At 37.5% G+C, this 20,432-nt stretch overlaps 2 protein-coding genes across 10 annotated transcripts in view; both read right to left on the bottom strand.

Annotated features, from left to right (window-relative positions):
- Positions 1-560, bottom strand: part of LOC146474808 (gamma-aminobutyric acid receptor subunit beta-like) — a 31,949-nt gene extending 31,389 nt beyond the window's left edge. For 5 of the 9 annotated variants that reach the window (XM_085116580.1, XM_085116576.1, XM_085116579.1 and 2 more), the window contains exon 1: positions 380-559. The gene's annotated coding sequence lies outside the window, so the exon portion shown is untranslated. Of the gene's footprint in view, positions 1-379 lie in introns of all 9 variants that reach the window. The other 4 variants (XM_085116572.1, XM_085116574.1, XM_085116573.1 and 1 more) reach the window with 2 other exon arrangements.
- Positions 561-4,662: 4,102 nt separating this feature from the next.
- LOC146474807 (glycine receptor subunit alphaZ1-like) lies at positions 4,663-13,720 on the bottom strand. The gene is made up of 10 exons (XM_085116264.1): positions 13,656-13,720; positions 13,087-13,181; positions 12,281-12,360; positions 11,537-11,604; positions 10,511-10,728; positions 9,059-9,141; positions 8,462-8,608; positions 7,375-7,592; positions 6,113-6,280; positions 4,663-5,539 (listed from the first exon to the last, which is right to left on the bottom strand). Exons 2-10 carry the CDS (start codon positions 13,164-13,166, stop codon positions 5,300-5,302), a joined length of 1,302 nt encoding a protein of 433 aa, XP_084972390.1. The 5' UTR covers positions 13,167-13,181; positions 13,656-13,720; the 3' UTR covers positions 4,663-5,299.
- Between the last annotated feature and the right edge of the window lie 6,712 nt (positions 13,721-20,432).

Genomic DNA, 20,432 nt, shown 5'->3' with positions numbered 1-20,432 from the left:
ACGAAAGGTATTATCTCAACTAATGTTTAGTTAAAGGCAACAAATATTATTTCTTCTATCTAGGATCAAGAAAAACAACAGAGAACTCAATACATCCTGCTCCCATCTCAAGTCAATTATCGCCCTATCTGCTTCAGACTTTTCGTTTCTTTGTTTATAGATGTTGAGTCCAGCTAAGCAATGTTAGTAAAGTTGTTCTTCGTTATTTTATGTTATACCGAGTGAAAAGGAAATTTTAAACATTATTCAGAAGTGGCAAACTGAATGATCGTAAGAAGTTCTGATAATTTTCTTATAGCTTGCAGCTAAAATAACAGTTGACTCACAATGTCTGACCTTTTACTTCAAGTATGATTCTAAGAAAAAGAAACTTTCTTACCTCCTCAGTTGCCGGGGTAATGATCACTGAGGACTCTGTACCGGACAAGACCACCGTGTAGGTCCAAACTCGCTACAAGTAGAGACAGCTTAATACCAAATGACTACACTCTTAACACTTCGATGAGCTAAGTTACCATTAATGATTAAAATTAATAATTAAAATTAGTTTCCCCCATTAACGAGACACTGAGATATGTAGTTTGACGTCTATTAGGCGAAAAACAAAGCGATTACGGTACAAAATTAATTAAAAGTGCACTTATTCTATTTTTAATTACGTTGGGGCTTCTATTTATCATTTGCGCAAGGCAAATTTATATAAATGCGCGCTGTGGTGTCTTGAACTCAACCAATTATCTTTTGTTTTGGAGGCATCGATGAACCGAATCGCTCGCCATGTTCCCAACTAGGTAGAAAAATAATTAAATCGGCAATTAAGCAAAGTTGTTTAAATTTGCTTTCTTCTAAATAGATGGAAATCTGTTATATATTAGGATATTAAACGCCATCCTGAGTCTTCAGAGGGTAGCCAGTGAGTGAGTTAGGCGATAAGCAATTGTTCTTCTGTTGTCACGGAGTTTGGGTAAACTAGGATCGTTTGATCTGTTCGGGTTCTTTAGGCTAAATAAATAAAAGTAAAAAGTTCCATCAGAATTAAATCCGAAGGTACCATGGCTAGAAGACATAAGTCTATCGGATCAACCATTTGATCGATTTTTCCACAGACCAACAACGTACGTTTAAGAATTGGTTCACGCTTAACGTGTGTATATCGAGTTATGGATGCCCGCCGGAAGTTTAGAGAGCACGAGAGAAGCGTAAGTCTAGCTTCTTGAGTGTTCTCGAAACTTTCCAAGGTCATCCATAACTCGATATACGCATAGCTAAAAGCATGAACTAATTATTTTTATAACATAGTGACAACAAAGTAAGAAAATTCTCTCAATGTCTGTACAGAAAAACAAAGGTTCTTATTGGCTGGTTACAAACACGCCACGATTTTACGGTCTGAACCGAGAATGTTTCATCAGAAATTTTCAATAAAAATGCGCTTCTTTGAAATAGTTTAAAGTCAACGAAAATGTAGAAAATCGAGTTTCCAAGCCCACAGAATGTTTAAGTACTCAAAAGTTTGAATCAAAGTAAAAGGCTTGAACTACGGTTTCGATTCGCGATGTTTACGTTGTGCACGGTGCAATTGGAGAAGACTCAATCCAAAAAGAAAAAAAAATTGCATAGTTCTTCACTATTTTGTCCATTTCTGGGGAAACTTTTTAGTACCAGGTAGGCGACGGAAACCCGAGTTTGTCTGAATTTCACACGTCATCTTGATGTTATGGACGTACGGTACAGCCGTGCGCATGTTGAGAAATAAACCATAATAAAAAACCCTTGTCAATTTCACACGTCATCTTGATGTTATGGACGTACGGTACGGCCGTGCGTTTGTTAATGTTTCTGAGGAAGACATAAATACGATGAAAGAAAATGCTGTTCCGAAAGGCACTAAAGATGCAGCTAAGTCTGGTTGACAATTTTCGAAAGCATGATATGAAAGTTTTGCTAATTGTAATAAAAAACCCTTGTCAATTTCACACGTCACCTTGATGTTATGGACGTACGGTACGGCCGTGCGTATGTTGAGAAATAAACCATGATGACGACATTGAAGCATGCGTGTGTTATAAAGCGGAACCGAACACGCAGCTAGTTAGCTGTGAACTGAAGTTCGAGGAAATCAAGAGAAATGGTATTTAACGAGGCAACGTCTTTATCAAGAGAAAATTTACTAACATTCGTGTGGTAAGAGGTGTATATTTTTGCATCATTTACTTGATAGATCTAACAATTGAAAAGGATATGGACTGATAGCCTGGAATAAGGAGACGAATTAATGATTTTGAAGGCTCGCATCTATTGTCTGTCTGTCTGCCAGTATTAGTTCGATAAAATCTGTTAGATAAGAACTACAAATTCATAATGCACATGTATGACCAGAGGTAATTCATCATCATCTTTGAATTTTCGGCAAGGTGATACAGAAAATGTTTTTACATGTTTTGTTGATTGTCAGCAATCTAATCATTTGTTCTTTATTGATCTTTGTCACATCACGATAGTATTTGCGAAATTAAGCAAAATGAAAACAATAAATAATAAATAAACAAAAACAGGTCAAAATTATATCATGGTTTTATGCATGTGTGAATGAGTTCTATTACATTTACATTATTCCGACTTGGCAGCGAGCACAACTTTTAAGCACACTGTCGAAATTGCAGCTTCATGCCGGGTATTCTAAACAGAAACAACGGGACGGTAGGTTGTTAATTTCTGGGAGCCATACTTAGAATCGTGTTTAGGCACGTTTTTTCATCACTTGTTTTCATTCTGGAATCCTCTAGAATGTCATTCCTGTCACTTTGCTCTTTGGAGCAGAAAAAACAGGATTAACAAGTTTTCATTTTGCTTTCGTGATGTTTTTTTTTCTTGTTCTGTTTTCGAATCATTCTAATCATTCCTATTCTGTTCATCACCATTCCAAAACAGATAAAAAAGAAACAAACAAATAACAATTACATGGCTTATTAATAATTGTAAAAGCAAGTTTGAGATTCTTAACTATGCTTCTAAAGGCCCGGTCAAAGAGATGCAACTTGCTAATGCAACATCGTCCAACATTGTTGAATCCAACATGTTGCACTCATTTGGCCACCACGTTGCACGATGTTGCATGATGTTAGACGAGTTTGATTTCCATCAAACATCGTCTTTAACATCGTTCAACATTTCTTTTGTTCTCCGGTGTGAACAACAATTTTGCATTCATTTGGCCACCGTCTTCAACATTACTGAACGCACGCATGCTCACTAAGCTGACTTTGCGGGTATCTGTATCCATGGCGATAATTTATTGTTTATATTTTCTTCGCGCGTTGGTGCATGAGTGTTTAAGCTACAATATGACCCAATATGGCGGACGAACAAAACACTTCATGGTAAGGAAAGGGTGACTATATGGAGGGTTAGGGTTAGTGTTAGGGTTAGGGTTAGGATCAGGGTTAAGTGGGTGACTATATGGTGCCTTACCATGAATTACTTGAGAACGAACAAAATACTCACAACGACGAAAGCTTGAACACAAGTGATCTTTCTTCGAGTAGAAGGAGAAAGGGTAAAGGAGTAAGTGAAGAGAGAGAAGGGAGAAGATGGTCCGAAGCCGAGGTCGATATGGCGCGGGTTTGCTTTTTAAAGGTCTCTGGGTAGAGTTTGGTCCCAAGTGCATCAAACATGTTGCATCCGTTTGACCCTGTTTAGCCACCTTGTTTAACACTGTATTACATCGTCCAACAATATTGGGTGTTAGGATAATTATTCAGGCGATTATAGAGATTCTGTTGATCTTATTGGTCGAGGATTGCGTCATATCCTGCTATAATCACCTCGCGCGAGGTGATTATAGCGGGAGCATAAATTTAAAATGGCCGCTTAGCGATTTGTTAATGTTTCTGAGGAAGACATAAATACGATGAAAGAAAATGCTGTTCCGAAAGGCACTAAAGATGCAGCTAAGTCTGGTTGACAATTTTCGAAAGCATGATATGAAAGTTTTGCTAATTGTAATAAAAAACCCTTGTCAATTGCAGAGGAAATGTTTTCGATGTCGATACCAATATAAGCTTAAAATGAAAACAACAAATTAAATTCGCACAAAATGTTTTTTATTTACAGAATGGTTTCACCAACAAAACGAATTTTAGACAAAATTTGAAAGCTTGGAAGTAAACGAGACGAATAAATGTCTCTTCAAGTTTTACGTTTCAGTGAGGAGAAAAGACTTAGTTTGCTGTCGGTTATAGCGGCTCTCGACCACCATCTAAAATCAACACCTCACAACGAAAAATTTCCATTTGGGACAAACTTGGACTTGTTTAGTGAAGCCAATAAAGTACATAATTCCCACCAGAAGCAGCTTATCTTCGACTCACCGGGAAATTTTTAAAAGTTCGTTAACCGGCGAAGCCATCAACAAGAAATTGTGCGACAAAGTGCTAAGAACGCGTCATCCTCGAGTTTTGCACCAAACAGCCTTGTTCATCTCCATCTATTTTGGTAAACGCGTAGGAGAAACTCAAAATTGCAGAGAAGTTAAGAATAGTGACATTCAGTTTGAGGCATGAGCAGTTTTTCAATTGATCATGTGATTTCGATTGAGCTTGTGTTCGTCAGACTGTGCGTCTCTGTTCATTGACGCTGGATAATTTGAAGAAACAAACAAAATTGACATTTTTCGGACAGTTCTTGTTTTTCTCTGATAATCACCTGAGTAATTATACTAAAACAATTATTCACCTCAGGCGCAGTAAATATTGGTGAATATTCCCCTCGACAAATATTTACCAATATTTACTTCGCCTGAGGTGAATAATTGTTTTATGTTACTGGACTGAACTTGAACTGAACTTTATCAGATGTTAATATGTATACATGTAAAATTTCCTGGCGCCGCATGTAGCAAAGCTAATCTAGGCGGGCCAGGATACAAAAAAAGAGAGAAAAAACCTTATAGCTAGCCAACACTTAAACAACTGAAGCAATCCTTATAGTGTCTGCTGTTAAGATCTTGTTACGGGTGGCTGGCACAGGTTTCCATACGTTTTAGCACTTATACTTTCACGAAACCAATACTACTATTCTTTATCAGTTGATACAACATAGTAAATATAGTACACTTTAGAAAGAAATTCTACGTTGTATCGGTCTCTTCTTCTGTTATCACAAAATCAAGCCAGGAGGGTAATCCTCAGGCTAACAGAACTGCCTGCACACAGTTAATGAGAAAAAAGAAAGCTGGAGCTACTAACAATAAATGTTAAGAGAATGACTAATATGCGCATCTTGTTTAGTTTGCCTTTTTTTACACTCCATTAAAAGTCAAAACTGAGTAATAACACCAATAGAAAATATTGAAAGCAATATAAGCAACTGGAAAAAGTATGCGCGAGACACGATCGATGATACTCGCTTGACTTTTTCCGAAGGCAATCGTCGGAATGATCCTGGACCTGGGCCTGTAAATTTGCGGCTGGCCGTCATTCCCTTGGTCGAATGTGTTGCGTTTGTGTGGCTGATGGTCTTCAGCAGAATCTCCATTGTCCTACACAAATGCAAATACATGAATTAAAAGACTCAAAGGACAAACAACTAAATTCATAAAAATAATATTCAAATCATAGCAGTATGCAGGATGCTTGTCCTTTGAAACTATTTTTATGGCCTTAGCTCCCACGAGTCTCCTGTAGCTCAGTGGTAGACCATCCGAACTAGTAATCGGAAGGTCATAGGCTCGACTCGAGATAGGACCACTCGGATTTTCTCTTTCCGAGTATGCCTGTGTCACTACATGATACATCATTCTTATGATAACTAACTGCATGTAAATCAAAAACTCTAAAACCAGATGTTCCTCTTTGACACACAATTCAAAATTTTTAAATTTAAGTAAGTAATTAAATTAAGAAAGAAAGAAAGAAAGAAAGAAAGAAAGAAAGAAAGAAAGAAAGAAAGAAAGAAAGAAAAAAGAGGAAAATTGAATGAATGAATGAATGAATGAATCACAATGAATGAATGAATCAATGAATGAATGAATGAATCAATCAATCAATGAAGTAAATGAGAACTTAATAAGTAGCTTAATCAGGGGTGGGTTACTGTATATTTTATAACTCACTTGATGTTTTAGTGGCATCATTTCAATATCTGGTATATCGTCTTCTTTCTTGTACTTCTTGTTAATTTTCTCGCTATAGAGGCGTACGATGACATACTCCAAAACAGCACCAAATACAAAGAACAAAGAGATAATAAAGAATACGTCAAGAGCCTTGACATATGACACCTGTGAAAGCAAGTAGTTTTGAACGTTAAACCATACACATAGTTGAGAAACTGGATATATAAGGCCTTTTTGACTTCAAAGGCGATAACGGACGTTGGATCAATAGTTTGAATATTACATTTTCAGTTTCATTTTCTGTTCACATAGTATAGTTGAATAACTTGACAAAAATGTTTCTAACGTTAGTTGCTTCATCAAAGTTTGAAACTTACTATGGTTTTATATGAAAAAAAAAAGAAAAAAAAAAACGAAAGCCTTAACAAAATCTTAGACTAAAGGAGCGGTAGTTTAATGGCCATGAGTCTCCATGGCTCAGCGGTAGAGCATCCGAACTAGGGAATGGAACGACATAGCCTTCAATTCTTGTTGGAAGAACTCAGACATCTTTCTCGCTCATTTTGTCCGACTTCATACCAATTTCTTTTCAGTAGCTATAACATTACCGGATTCGTGGGTGTCAGGGTAGGGAATGTTTCATTTCTGCAGGTGCATCATGATCAACATCCAACAAAGTACGACAACAAGGTTTCACTCCTGATAGGAGCACTCGGATTTCCTTTTTCCGAGTTTCCCTGTGTGACTCTCTGAATAATACATCAAAATTTGTTTTTTCTTGTCGAATGAATGAATGAATGAATGAATGAATGAATGAGTGAGTGAGTGAAATGAATGAATGAATGAATGAATGAATGAATGAATGAATGAATGAATGAATGAATGAATGAATGAATGAATGAATGAATGAATGAATGAATGAATGAATGAATGAATGAATGAGTGAGTGAAATGAATGAATGAATGAACGAAAACAGGTTTTCACTGCTAAATGAATGAGTGAGTGAAATGAATGAATGAATGAATGAATGAATAAGTGAGTGAAATGAATGAATGAATGAATGAATGAGTGAGTGAAATGAATGAATGAATGAATGAATGAATGAATGAATGAATGAATGAATGAATGAATGAATGAATGAATGAATGAACGAAAACAGGTTTTCACTGCTAAAACGTTACAACTCTCTACACTGTGGCTAGCAGGAGTGTGTTTTCTTTTAATTTAATAACTATTGGTGTTACAAGTATGTGGTTACCTTAGGCACAGAGGCTCGAAAAGACCCCATGAGTGTCACTATAGTCAACACTGTGGTAACGACCAAAGCGACGCGGGCAGGAACTGCATCTTTGGAGATCCAAAAGCTCAGCCAGGAAAGAACAACTATGAGAACTGTTGGTGCGTAGATTTGAATAAAAGCGTATCCAAGACGACGCTCAAAGATGAATACTGCCCACAAGTGAGAAAACTCCGAAGCTTAAGAGAACAAAACAGCCCGTATTAGTTAACGGCAAGTATAATGGCAAGAAATTGCAAGAAATTAAAAATGGCTAAAATGGGGAATTCAGCGAGCTAAAAAAAAGAAGAAAATAACGTAGCCAGCCAATCAGAACTGGAAACCATGCAACTGTTTGCGCCGTTTTCTTGCTTGTTTGACTGGATGCGCTGCCATCCGCAAATAAATTGTTTTGAACTTCAAAATGGATGACAACCTAATGAAAAAGTAAATTCTCAGTCTTCTTAGCTAGATGAAGAAGACCTTAATACAGAAACTCGTCGGCGATGGTGGAAAATAAAAGGGAGAATAACAATTACGTTTACGGCAAACGATAAACGGCAGAAATGACCACGTGACCATGTTTAGCCTTCATGTTTAGCCGTTCTCAGTTTCTTAGTAAAATTGAGTAGTTTTCCGATAGCATCAAAGGTCAGAATTGTTTTGCACTTTTATCAACTATGTACTCATTTTCTCAAGCAAACATAAACGCGAATCTCACGTTTGCCGTTTACCGTAAGCAGGATTCTTAATCTCTCTAATGCCCGTAATCGGGTAGCTCCATGGCCGGAGGCGAGGTGATTGTAAATTTGTCTTCATCGACCGTACCTGCTCAGGTTTTTTTTGTTATAATAGTAATAGAGTTGATGTTCTTGGGCGTAAATATGTTTTATGGCCCTTCTCAGAACTCGTTTAGCCCTCGCCAGCGGCTCGGGTTAAAAGGAGCCTGAGTCGGGCCAAAAACATATTTACGCCCAAGAACATCAACTCTATTGTTATAATAGAATATGTTTAGATATCAATCCATATCGATATTTGAATTTTTCTTCAGCTGCACGTAACGACTCACTTGAACCACGGGTCCCATATTGAACTATAGCTTTCCTTGTTTTAATGTTTGTCAAAGTAAACTCATTCATTTCATCGGCAAGAATGACAATTCCGTGCTCGGCCGTGTCTTTCCAAAAGTAGTCGACTTGCTGAAGTGGATAAGCATCTGTAATGAAGAATTTTTACAGTACATTACTTGAGTCTTGAAATGAGTACGAAATTATTGGAAGCCGTTCAAAGTCCTAAAGTGACATCTGATTTTTCTTTTAATGTGAGTAAGTTGGGCAAAAGACATCCAGGGAAACTATTTTCTGAAGTACGTCCTGAACGGCGAATTACCGTAGAAAGTTTGTTCAACTGTATTATCCATCTTCTGCTCGTCTTTTTATATTAATGGACATACTTCGAAATGATCCCCAAGTTCTTCACTCATCTAATCATGTATCTCTGTTATTTTCAGTTAAGACAATAGAAGAGAAATTTATGGGTTCGAGTCTTATTTGAGAATTAGAATTTCTATTTTTTTTCTTCTTGTCGGGGGAGGACTCCGTCCCCCGACAAAGAAACTTCAGAAATTTTTGCTGTCAACAATTTAAGGATAAAATCGATACTCAACAGCTCAGGAGTGTTAGGTTACAGGCCTGCTCATCAAGTGGGTAGTCTCTCAAATCCAACTGGCAGTTTGCTGTCATGGTTATTCTGCAAGCAAATAATCGTTATTAAGTGTTTAGAAGCTTCAACTTCAACTTTTGAGTGTTTTAAGAATTATGTTTTAGTATAAAATAACACCACCACCACGTACCTCGACTACCACCACAAACCACACCAACACCAAATCAATAATAATATCAACAAAAGCAAAAACAACAACAACAAAAGCAACAAGAGACGAACGAAAACAGGCTTAACAACAACAGCAAAAAATCAAAGGATTTATTTGACATAAAAATCTTGATAACATATATTGTTTTGCTAGCTAGAATTATTCTAATTAAAGCGAAATTGTCGAAGCTCACTTATTATTCGCAGAGTAATTGGACAACACAGTTACGTAAGGTAACTGGGTAGTTGGCCATGAATGGGCTCTTTAGTTCATGGACCTCGTAAAGAAGAGGAGCCTTATTCATCTTTTGTTGTTTTTTTCCCTAAAGCTTCGGTTAACGGGTACATGTAACAGGACTCTTCTTAGTTTTATCAAATTCGTGATTCAGAGGCGAAGACCCGATAATGTGTAATTATAAGGGCAGCGCAACGTTGCTTTAATTATGGCTGATGTTAAATTTGATTAAATTTGAGGTTTTAGGCTCGACTCCTGATAGGAGCACTCGGATTTTTTTCCGAGTATGCCTGTCACTTATTGAATAATACATCATTCTCATTTATTCACCAAGCTTAACATATTCCATCACATTATTTCCATTGCGCACATGCCACATACTGACATTCCAATCCTAGCAGTATGCAGGATGTTTGTCCCATGAACTTAGTTTAATGGCCTTAGCCCCCAGAGTCTCCTGTAGCTCAGGGGTAGGACATCCAAACTAGTAATCGGAAGGTCTTAGGTTCGACTCCTGAAAGGAGCACTCGGATTTTTTTTCCGAGTATGCCTATGTCACTTACTGATTAATACATCATTCTCATTTATTCACCAGGCTTAACATATTCCACCACATTTATTCCATTGCGCAAATTTGCTTAGTTGTAAAAAAAAAAAAAAAAAAAATAGAATAGTTGTAATATTGTAAAATCAAAACACCCTCTTTACCCCTAAAACTGGGGGCCGTTTTGGTGAGTATAATGTAATACTATTTCAAAGGCTTGTTTCTCTCTCCTTAATTAATTGGGGCAAAAATAGTCTAATTGTAAGGCCTAAACACCTCACACAGCTTAAATGAGTCCCAGAGCTGGCTGAAACGGTCTTTGACACGGTAGTTTGACCCAAAATGCAACCCAAATGACTACACAAGGGGTTTAATCAGCCCTTAGGCCACAAGCCGCGCTAAATTGGTACTTTGGTGCTAAAATAGATCCTTGTATTTACATTGTCTAATGAAGTCAACAGTCCTACCTTGAACTCCACATGATCTGTCCGTCTTGTTTGATAGTTACTCTGCTGTTGTCAGCAGGTACATTGTGATACTTGGCAGTTTTAATGTTGAGAAAAAACGTGTCTGGTAACCAGATGACATTTCGATAAGATCCAGTCAGGAAAATAGGTTCATCAAGACTATGTTTCAATCGTGGGTCTTTCCAAGACTGGCGAAAGAACACGTCCACAGAAAAATCCTATGACAAAGTAAACAGAGCGTTTGTAAGTGGTTTTCCCTGGTCTTTCATGGTCACTGTAATATAAACGGATGTTTGAATTATCAACAGAATCAATAATTAGCTATGAATAGCTTTTGCAATACTGTATTTGTTACAGTCATGCAAATAAAGCTTGTTGTTGTTGTTGATAACTAAAAGGTAAATAGGCCGCCGTACTGAGAGATTCGAGTGCTGACGTTTCGAGCGTTAGCCATTCGATTCGCTCCGAGGCCCGACGAAATGCTAACGTTTGAAACGTCAGCACTTGAATCTCTTTGCGGTGGCAAATTTACCTTTGGTTATAAACTCTTTTGATAAAGCAAACCTTCCCTTCTACTCCCCAGCGATGCAGCACCACAGTTTAGTTAGAAGCTAACCTCCTTATCAATGCAATATAGTCTAACTGTATAGTGTTTTTCAAGGGAACCTCTCTCAATAAAACGACTCAAGTACAACTCCACGGAACAGAAACTTTTACACGGTTTCATTTATTTTTGGTAATCGGTTTTGTGTGTTCCCGTTTGTTCATCTTGATCATCAGAAGCAATTGATTGATTGATTTATTGCAATTGACGATAAACATTAATATTATAACAGAATTCATTCATGATTTGTTTGTGTCAATAAAAGCGGCTATGGACCTATTGTCCATAGCCATATCGCTCCAACTTAGGTGTGTTTATTTTTATTGCCCAGTAAACAGAGCTCAAGCAAGAGCAGCATTTATGGGTTTGGTTTGGTCGGAGAGAGAAAGACATAAATTACCGGTTTTGATTGCAACACGTACCATGTCAATTTCCCTGACTTTTCCTAAATGCACTACGGACATTTCTATGGTGATATTAAGTGGAGGACCTAGAAACGACAAAATTGAGAAAATGTTAAATTCCAAAGTGTATCCCAACTTATATAACCTTAAATATATGCTGACCTTGCAATTTTGGGATGTGTTCGCTAGCTTTTTTTTGGGTTGACTAATATTTTTGGCTTGGAACAGTTGCCCAATAGATAAATAGCATTTTTTTTTTGTATATAAATTGCAACTGATGTTGCTACGAATTCGCAGCTGTCCCACTATGGGGTAACGCTAAGTAATGGTAATGGGACTTAGTGGAGTGCAATTCATGGAGTAATCGGGCGATTTGAAATTACGAGCACGATTACCAATTAATCGCATCAATAACAAAAGTCAAAGTTAGGAAGTCTGAGAGAAACTCTTTTTAGTGAAAACTGCAATTTATTCAATCAGTTTTATAACAAATCAGTATGGAGACAGCAAGAAAGAATCCATTTAAATGCACGTCATTGACGTATGAATGACGTAGGTGTCCAATTACAGGAATGCAATTTGAAGTTTAAATTGGGTACTTATAATAGGACACCCACGTCATTCATGATCCAATCACGTAACAAATAACTGGAGAATTTTGTTATTGGTACAACGACTAATTCACCTGAAAATGGTTGAAAGTTACCATTTAGTCAAAGACAACTATATTGCAACTTAGCACAGCGCCAGCTAATCACTTACCTTTGTAAAAAGGTCTTAGACGTCTATCATAGTTGTCTTCGTGAAATAAAGTCTTCATCGCATCCGTGGCATTCTTGTAGCTTTAAGTATAAACAATAAAAGTTATTGCACCAAACCAAACCGAGTCGTACGTAAACTTATTTCATTCCAAAGATTGTTTCGTTTCACATCTCTCAAAAACCTTATAGTCACTGACGAAATGTGAATTGATTTTAAGTGCGATTGGAATGAGCTTAATACCTTTTATTGCGTAGACAGATCCTGTATAAAAAATCTTTTATCTTATCAAGAATAGAGTCTTTTTTCTTAGTAATTAATAATAAATAATATTAAAAATAATATTTACTAAAAAGGATTGCTATGGAAAGTTCTACACTCCTTTTAAATTAGCCGATATCATGTTAGCCAATCAAAAACGTGCTACGTTCGCCGATCCAAGGCCAGTCAACTTCAAAGTAAAATGTACATTCTGGGGGTCAGGTCATTCGCCAGCCATCTTGACGCATGAACTGCAGTTTGATTAGCCGATACATGATTGATCTGAAAATTTATTTTTTGACAATTTTTGAAGAGCAATTTATGCAATAACTTAAGTATGCGCGGGGCAGCTTCCAATAGATTATTACTCAGTCTTGAATTGGCGACTGAATGATATAGGAAATATTCTAAAAGCTCGGTGAAAATATTTTAGTAAATACTCATTGTAAAGTAAATCGGACTTTGAAATAATATTCAAAGTGATACCAATTTCTTCTGTTATTCTAAACACACTTGACGCATCTATTAGTAGCGACAAAACTCCATACCTGTCTTCAGTATTCGAAGCTGCAGACTCTGCCATAGACAACCATGTTATCGCATAAGCTATAAGTATTTGCTTACCCATCACAACCGTTTTAACCTATAAAAGAGGACAAAATCAAATAAACTAAGAAAATTACTCAGATCAGTTTGAATTCAGTGTAATCGGCATCAGTTTCCAGCTAGAATTGAACGATCAGCGTTATGAATGCGAGAGTCATTTTAAGGTATCCATAAATTTATAATTTTGATTTCAAAAAGGCAGGTGTATCGTATCAATCAGTCCAATGAAAAAATAGTTTTAGCTAGCCTTAATTGTGGTGGAAAATAACATATTGTTAATGAATCCTCAACAATTAATAGCCTTAGACAGAACATGCATTTACTATTCAAATTCAAGTATTTTTTGTGATACCAATATTATTACATACAAACCAATCAAGATTATCTGGGAAGAAAACGACTTCGGAATGAAGAGTATAATTTCCATGCCTCAAAAGTTGTTTACTGTCATCTGTGGGAAATATGAAATGCAAATTGTCAATGCACAGATGTGTTTCAAATGGATTTTTACCTGTATCAATCGAACGCGACAAGTAATCAGGACACGCGCCCGCTCATCATGCTGTGTTTCTTTTGTTTCCGCGGTCACTTGTGTACAGTCACCTGTTAAGTAAACCTCAACACTGCTTAATTTCAGGAAAACTCCAGAAAAACATTTAAGGTAACTACTTCAAATGTTGTCTCTTTTGTAATAATGCCAGATCGTCTTGTGCCCTTTTAAGGACATGCTCCTGTAAGCTAATACGGATTGATCTGTTCTGATGTTTTAGCTAAAAAAATTAAGTTGATGAAAGTTTTAGGAAACGGAATTTTATTCCCCAAATTTACTAGCTGTTTTTGGTTTTAGGAAAATGCTAGCTGACTATTTTTTTTGGCATTTTTAACGTCATATTTACCCCTTCGAAGGAATAAGCTTTTGATGTTACGAGACTTTGAGCTGACATTTTACACAGACAACTGTAGATGATTCTGAGCAAAAAACCGCTGGCTGCCCCTGGCAATTAACAAGATCATACCGACCGAAGAAAGCCGCACACCTTTTTACTGGAACAAACGAAGCTAAATATAATGTGTTAACGAGGAAAGTTCTTCTATTTGATGCTTACTTTTGAAAATCTTTTTGGTGTAAAATTAATAATTAATTCAACCACAATACAAGTAAGAACATCATTATATTTTAAAGCTAGCCAAAATAAAACTCACCAATATTATTTTTTGTCTGGTTGCTATTATTGCATCTAAGACGAAAACCACGATCAGCACGGAATTTTCTGCAATTCTGTTAGAAGAATTCCGGATATGATTTATATGTTTATCCGTTTATTTATGGATGCACTTTTAAGTTAAAACTCTTTACTTTACAAGCGACTTAACCTTTTTAGCTTTGCATTAAATCATTCTGTCAGAAATGTTTTGTCTTACAGTCGAACCAGGTCAAGCGTACCCCCCTAGATTCTATTAATGAATCTATTATTTGAAAATTGAAGCCGTTAGTCGTTTCAAGTATTCAAATCAAAATTCGATTTCTGATTGGATTATTCAAACAATGCATGAAACCACAAAACCAGGAAGCCCGCCGGAAAAAAACCCTTTTCAACATATTCAGAGCGGAAATTCTTGATTTGTGTAAAAGTGGATTTTCCAAAAAGCATTCTCGTAGTTTGCAGCAGTCAACGCGTACTGTCAGAGAGAAAATTCGCCATTCTCAACCAGGTACGGTGAAAATGGGTCCTGTCGGGTAAGTTAAATGATCACTAAATCACAAGGACATTTTACGTTTATACACTGGCGTTTATTCCGTTAGTTGTTAAAAAAATGAGAAAAAAAATTGGAAGCGTTTTATCATAATAAGCAGTTCTCTTTTTGAGGTATATGCAAATTAATTCAGCGAAAAGTATGCGAACTCACAGTGAAAGATGTTCATTTCAGTTGGCCTTCGACAATGGCAATGACCTTCGGCACATGTGTTGCGCTATTTTTCGCGGTATAATGGACAGTCTGATGAGTGATAAAAATCTGCGAGTCAGTGAGCCATGCGAGCCAAGGTGTGAGCCATGCGAGCCGTGCGAGCCATGCGAGCCGTGCGAGCCATGCGAGCCATGCGAGTCACGCGAGTCATGCGAACCACAGTGTAAATGTTAAGAACTTTTATTTGTTGTATTTACATTCACATAAGAACAAGAACAAGAGCATCGGAAAAAGATGAATAACATGGCAATATTTAATTCTTACAGTGGGACAACGCAAACCATCATATTTCAGTTTTTTGTTACAGTCAACCCAGGTCACGCGTGAACGATATTTTTGAAATTTGAACGGAGTTTTGAAATTTACATGTCAGTTTTGAAAATCGCCAACGAGATTTCAGAGTTCCCTAGCTATAAATTATAAATTATAAATTATTGACGGTATAAAGCTATGAATTTTTCTTTGCACTGCAAAATTGAATATTTCAAGAATAACAATTGTTTCCCAAGTATTTTGAATCTTTTTTTTCAGTTAATGCGTCTTTTTTGGAACGATTTCCAGAGAAATGTCCAACATTCCATTCACACGTCGGACATTACAAAGAGAAATTCGAATGTTCATTTCATTCTTGGAAATACTGTTCACGCGTGACCTGGGTTGACTGTAATTGACACGTCAGGACTGATTGTTAGTCTAAAATGTCAGCCGTCTCCTCCCCCTAACCCACAGGGGGCGCGCCCCCTGTGGGTTAGGGGGAGGAGACGGCTGACATTTCAGACTAGACTGATTGTCAGTGTCATTCCAATCTTGTAAGGTATGATAAATGAGTACTCAAAGATGAGCGAAGTCAATATTGTCGCCATAAATTCAATTTGAAAAGAAGCAGCGTAACAGAAGCATTTGCCGTCAGCTGGTGGGTCGAATGCTATCTCTAAACCAGCCTCTGCCACTCTAGTGGCGAGTTTTGACGAAAGACTTGTCTAAGGGAAAGGACAACCACATGCAGCAGTCAGCCAACCGACAGAGTTCTGATAACTGATTCTCGACTAAAGACCAAACCTGTTAAAATGGCGCGATTTACTCACCATTCTTGACGCCAACACACGGAGATCGAAGTGCTGTTCTTTTCTTTCTTTCTTTTTTTTCTTGAATGAAGTTCCACGTAGATATCAATGAATGACATGTGTCAATAGATACCTATTCGAGTAGCGGTGCAGCCGTATGTTTTTCTTGGATTTTTTTTTCTGAAGTCTTGAACCAATAAATTTTTGCGTATTGTTTTTATTTTTTTGCGCATCTTGGGCGATTTTGAATAGGCAAAATTCTCTCCAAAATTATAACAAAAACGAAAAAAAAAAAAAAAAAAAATCAACAACAACAATGAAAAAAATTCGTCCAAAATTTTCTCACGCGAATGTAAATAAAACAAATAAAAATTCTTAACATTTGCACTGTGGCTCGCATGACTCGCATGGCTCGCACGGTGGCTCGCATGGCTCGCTGGCTCGCAGATTTCGCAGACCCCAGTCTGATGAGATATATACCATACTTTTCATGCAACAAGGTGGGTAATGCTATTCATGAAAGATAGATTGGAATTTTCAGCCTGACTCATTTCAGCAAGCGCTTGACTTTGTGCTCTTGCCATGACCAAATTTGCATAATGGCTTTAATATATGAACGTGTCAACAACATGCGGGAACAGTTTGAACGAACGAGCTGTTTCAAATGTACTGTAGTTTGAATTTTACAGGCTAGTGCTTTTACTGTTAGCGCGGATCAATGTTCAAATTAAAAGCCAATAAGAATCGAATTTTAATTTGAACATTGATCCGCGCTAACAATGAATGAATGAATGAATGAATGAATGCATTCTTTGAAACGACTAATGGGTTCAATTTTCAAATAATCGATCCATTAATAGAGTCTAGGGGGGTACGCTTGACCTGGTTCGACTGTAAGGGGAAACACGTTGTCTTGTGTAGAAGAACGGAGGATAGATTTAATTGAAATGGCTTGGATAAACTCCTTCGTTATTTCGAAATCCATCTACGTACGTTAGAAGAAATCACCGTTCCCTTACCCAAGCCCCCCTCCCCCCACACGTATTGGCAATTACGTTGAAGGAGGCTACTCTAAATTCATTACAAGACAACAATTTCGAGTGATTCTTGTGCAAAATTTTGATTTGAGAAGTACAATACCCACGTTAGAGTTTTAAATGTTGAGCCCGCCCTGACGTTAATTATCCATAACTGGTTTAATCTATATAAAAGTAAACACCGCCAACCTTTGTGACGTTTTTCAAAAAATTTTCTGGCAAAACCTTCGTCTGAAAACTGATTGCTCACATAATTTGATGCTTCCATAGCATGAAAATTTTGACGGTTTTTTTTTTTTGGGGGGGGGGGGGACTTTTTTACCTTTCTATGAGAAATTTTAGGTATATTCTCGTAACTTTTACATTTTTTCACCTTTTTAAAACTTATTTCTTGGTTTTGTTAAATTTTACACAAATTTTAAGATAATCCAAGATGCCAAGTCCAAGATGACGGCCGCCAAGAACAAATGACATAATTACCACGTGATGAAGTGACGTCATCGGTCCTTTTTGTGGAATCCAAAGGAAACAGTTTGAAACATGCTATGCGGCCTCAAAGTTATGGGAGTGCACTTTGCGGTCTGAAAATAAATAATAATAATAAAAAAATTCAAAAATGGAACTTGAACAGAATTCGAATCCATAAGCAAGGCGTTGCTGTCACAATGCCACATATACCAGGGTGATCCGTATCACGTCGCTTGATGAACTGACAGGAACCTGAGCTGTTCGTAATACATCCGTTACATGGACGATGAATAAATGAATGGATGAATGAATGGATGAATGAATGAATGAATGAATGAATGAATGAATGAATGAATGAATGAATGAATGAATGAATGAATGAATGAATGAATGAATGTGAAATGTATGATAAATCATATATATGATCTTCATGTAGGTGAAAGACCATTAACCAGCAACTACAAAGACAATAACGAAAACAGTGGCACTCCACTTGCATATTAAACGACTATAAGCAAATTCATACTCCCACCGTAGTACAAGGGAACAGAGGTGTTCAGAACTTTGGTAGGGTTTTTGTTCTGAATGTGAAATGTATGAAATTCAAACATTTGAAGTGAGGGTGAAAGAACAAATAAGTGAACGACCATCGCAGTGATGTAACCAACTTATGTAGTTGGTAAAAGAAAGCCTGAAAAAAGGCTTGAACGGGATTCGAACCCATCATTACCTCAGCGATACCGGTGCAGTGCTTTACCGGTTCAACTATATCAAGCCAAATCGGGACGGTCAGGCTTTCTTTTCGCAACTGCATTAGCTACGTGTATAACTGCGATGGTCTTCCTTTCACCTGCAGTGCAAATGTATGAATTCATACATTTCACTTTCGTCTCTTCATTTCAACAGGTATAAATGACCAGCTTCCAGTTGACTTGATACCTCAATTGGCAGCGCAGTGTACGAGTGTGTCGCAAAATTCATGGGTTCGAATCCCGTTCAAACATGAATTTTATTCAGGCTTTTTAAAACTTCTTTTCGCAACTGCGTAAGCTGTGTGCATAACCGTGATGGTTATTCACTTATTCACGGTTTTGTTCTGTTGCTGAATATCTCAACACAGTTTCGCCATTAGTAAAGTAGCCCACGATGCCTTCTACAACTGAGCTTGTTAATTCAAGATTAGATGCTGCCTTTTTTGTAATCGGTTGTGAAAAGTGTATATCACAAATGTTTGTACTGAGCAAGAGCAAAGTTTGTCCATTCAAGTTTTTCATTTTTTAAACCCATCCAGTGGAACGGAACGAGCCATGGAGCAGGAGAAGTTGATCAGTCTATTCCCAGCAATGGTAGTTAGGGTACAAGTCTCATTAACAAACGAAAGGCATAAAATTGCCTCACTCCAGAACTGTATGATTTCTTGCTGTTCGGGGCAAGAGCCATTCCCAGTTGCTTTTGAGCCTCACTACGTAGAGACTGCACAGCTGGATTCACACTGGACCGCGGGACTAACATCAGAAAACGTTCCTGTTACTGTTTCTTCTCTTTCTTGGATTTACCACACGAAAATAGAAATTATGTTTTAGGGTGCAAAGTGGGAAGTCTTCACTAAGTCTTCACTAAGTCCCGTGGAGGCTATGGAATTTCAAGAATTGATGAGCTCGACCACACTCTAATTTTCACGATGAAACTTAAAGCGCTTCGATGTCCAATAAGTACCCTGATACCGGCAGCAAACGATGTTAAAAGCAATAAATCATGCCACAGAATACTTATGACAGGCCGACCTTAGCTTTTGCTTGGGGAACCATTCTCCAAGAAAGAGGGTCTGGATGGGGTTAACTGACAACTGACAAATAGGCAAAATTTTAACTGACAACTGACAAATAGCATGAAATTTAACTGACAACTGACATTTATACTCGCTGGTACTGACAACTGACGGAAGACCTGTTGCTACGTTTTTCGGCTAATAATTGATATATTTTATACCAAATCACCAAACAAACGTGTACAATAAACAACAGCAGAGTAGGGCGTCATATTTTATACTAACAATTCATATTAGTTAATAGTTTATTTCTAACATGAACCAAATTTACGTGGAACGCGCTCTAGCAATATACCGAGTCTATACCATGTCCGCTCGTTCCGGCGTAATAAAGGCGATTGCTAGCTTTTGCCGCGTTGATTCGGATACGGCATTCGAACGACACCGAGGCCGTATTCCAATCAATTGCGATGCGCTAGAGACAGTTCAGTCTCTAAAGAAGCATCTCTTGTCATTTCTTGGGCTGAGAGAACTCGGCCTTGGAGAGTTGATTTAAAACTTTACCGCATGGCACCGAAGCAGGGTGGAAGAAGCGAAAATTTTGCGATAATCACAGATGGTCAGTGGAAAATGGAGCTGCCAAGCTTGCTGGAGGAAACAGGGAGCGAACTAACGCTTCTGGAACAAGGAATGCGTCGGCTGCATGACAGTATAGCTGCGACTAACAAGGAATACCCTGAAGAGGTTGAGTTGTGCACGTTACTCACAACAGTTGTGGAGAACATTCACGCCGTCTCCCATTTTAAACATGAGACGTTCACCGCCTTACAGTATTCCCAAGACTTTGAAACCATCACAAAGGAGACTTTAAAAAAGACCACCATGGCTTTTGAAAGTATAAAATTCATGCAACCGCTTCCGTCAGCAGAGATTAGCGCTGAAACGGAGACTGCCATGAAATTATTGGTAGAGAAGTATCGTCC

Source organism: Pavona decussata, unplaced genomic scaffold (genome assembly GCF_977016875.1).
Source record: "Pavona decussata unplaced genomic scaffold, jaPavDecu1.1 SCAFFOLD_87, whole genome shotgun sequence".
NCBI classification, from domain to species: domain Eukaryota; kingdom Metazoa; phylum Cnidaria; class Anthozoa; order Scleractinia; family Agariciidae; genus Pavona; species Pavona decussata.
The sequence above is the reverse complement of the archived record's forward strand: the minus strand, read 5'-3'. Positions and strand labels throughout refer to the sequence as shown.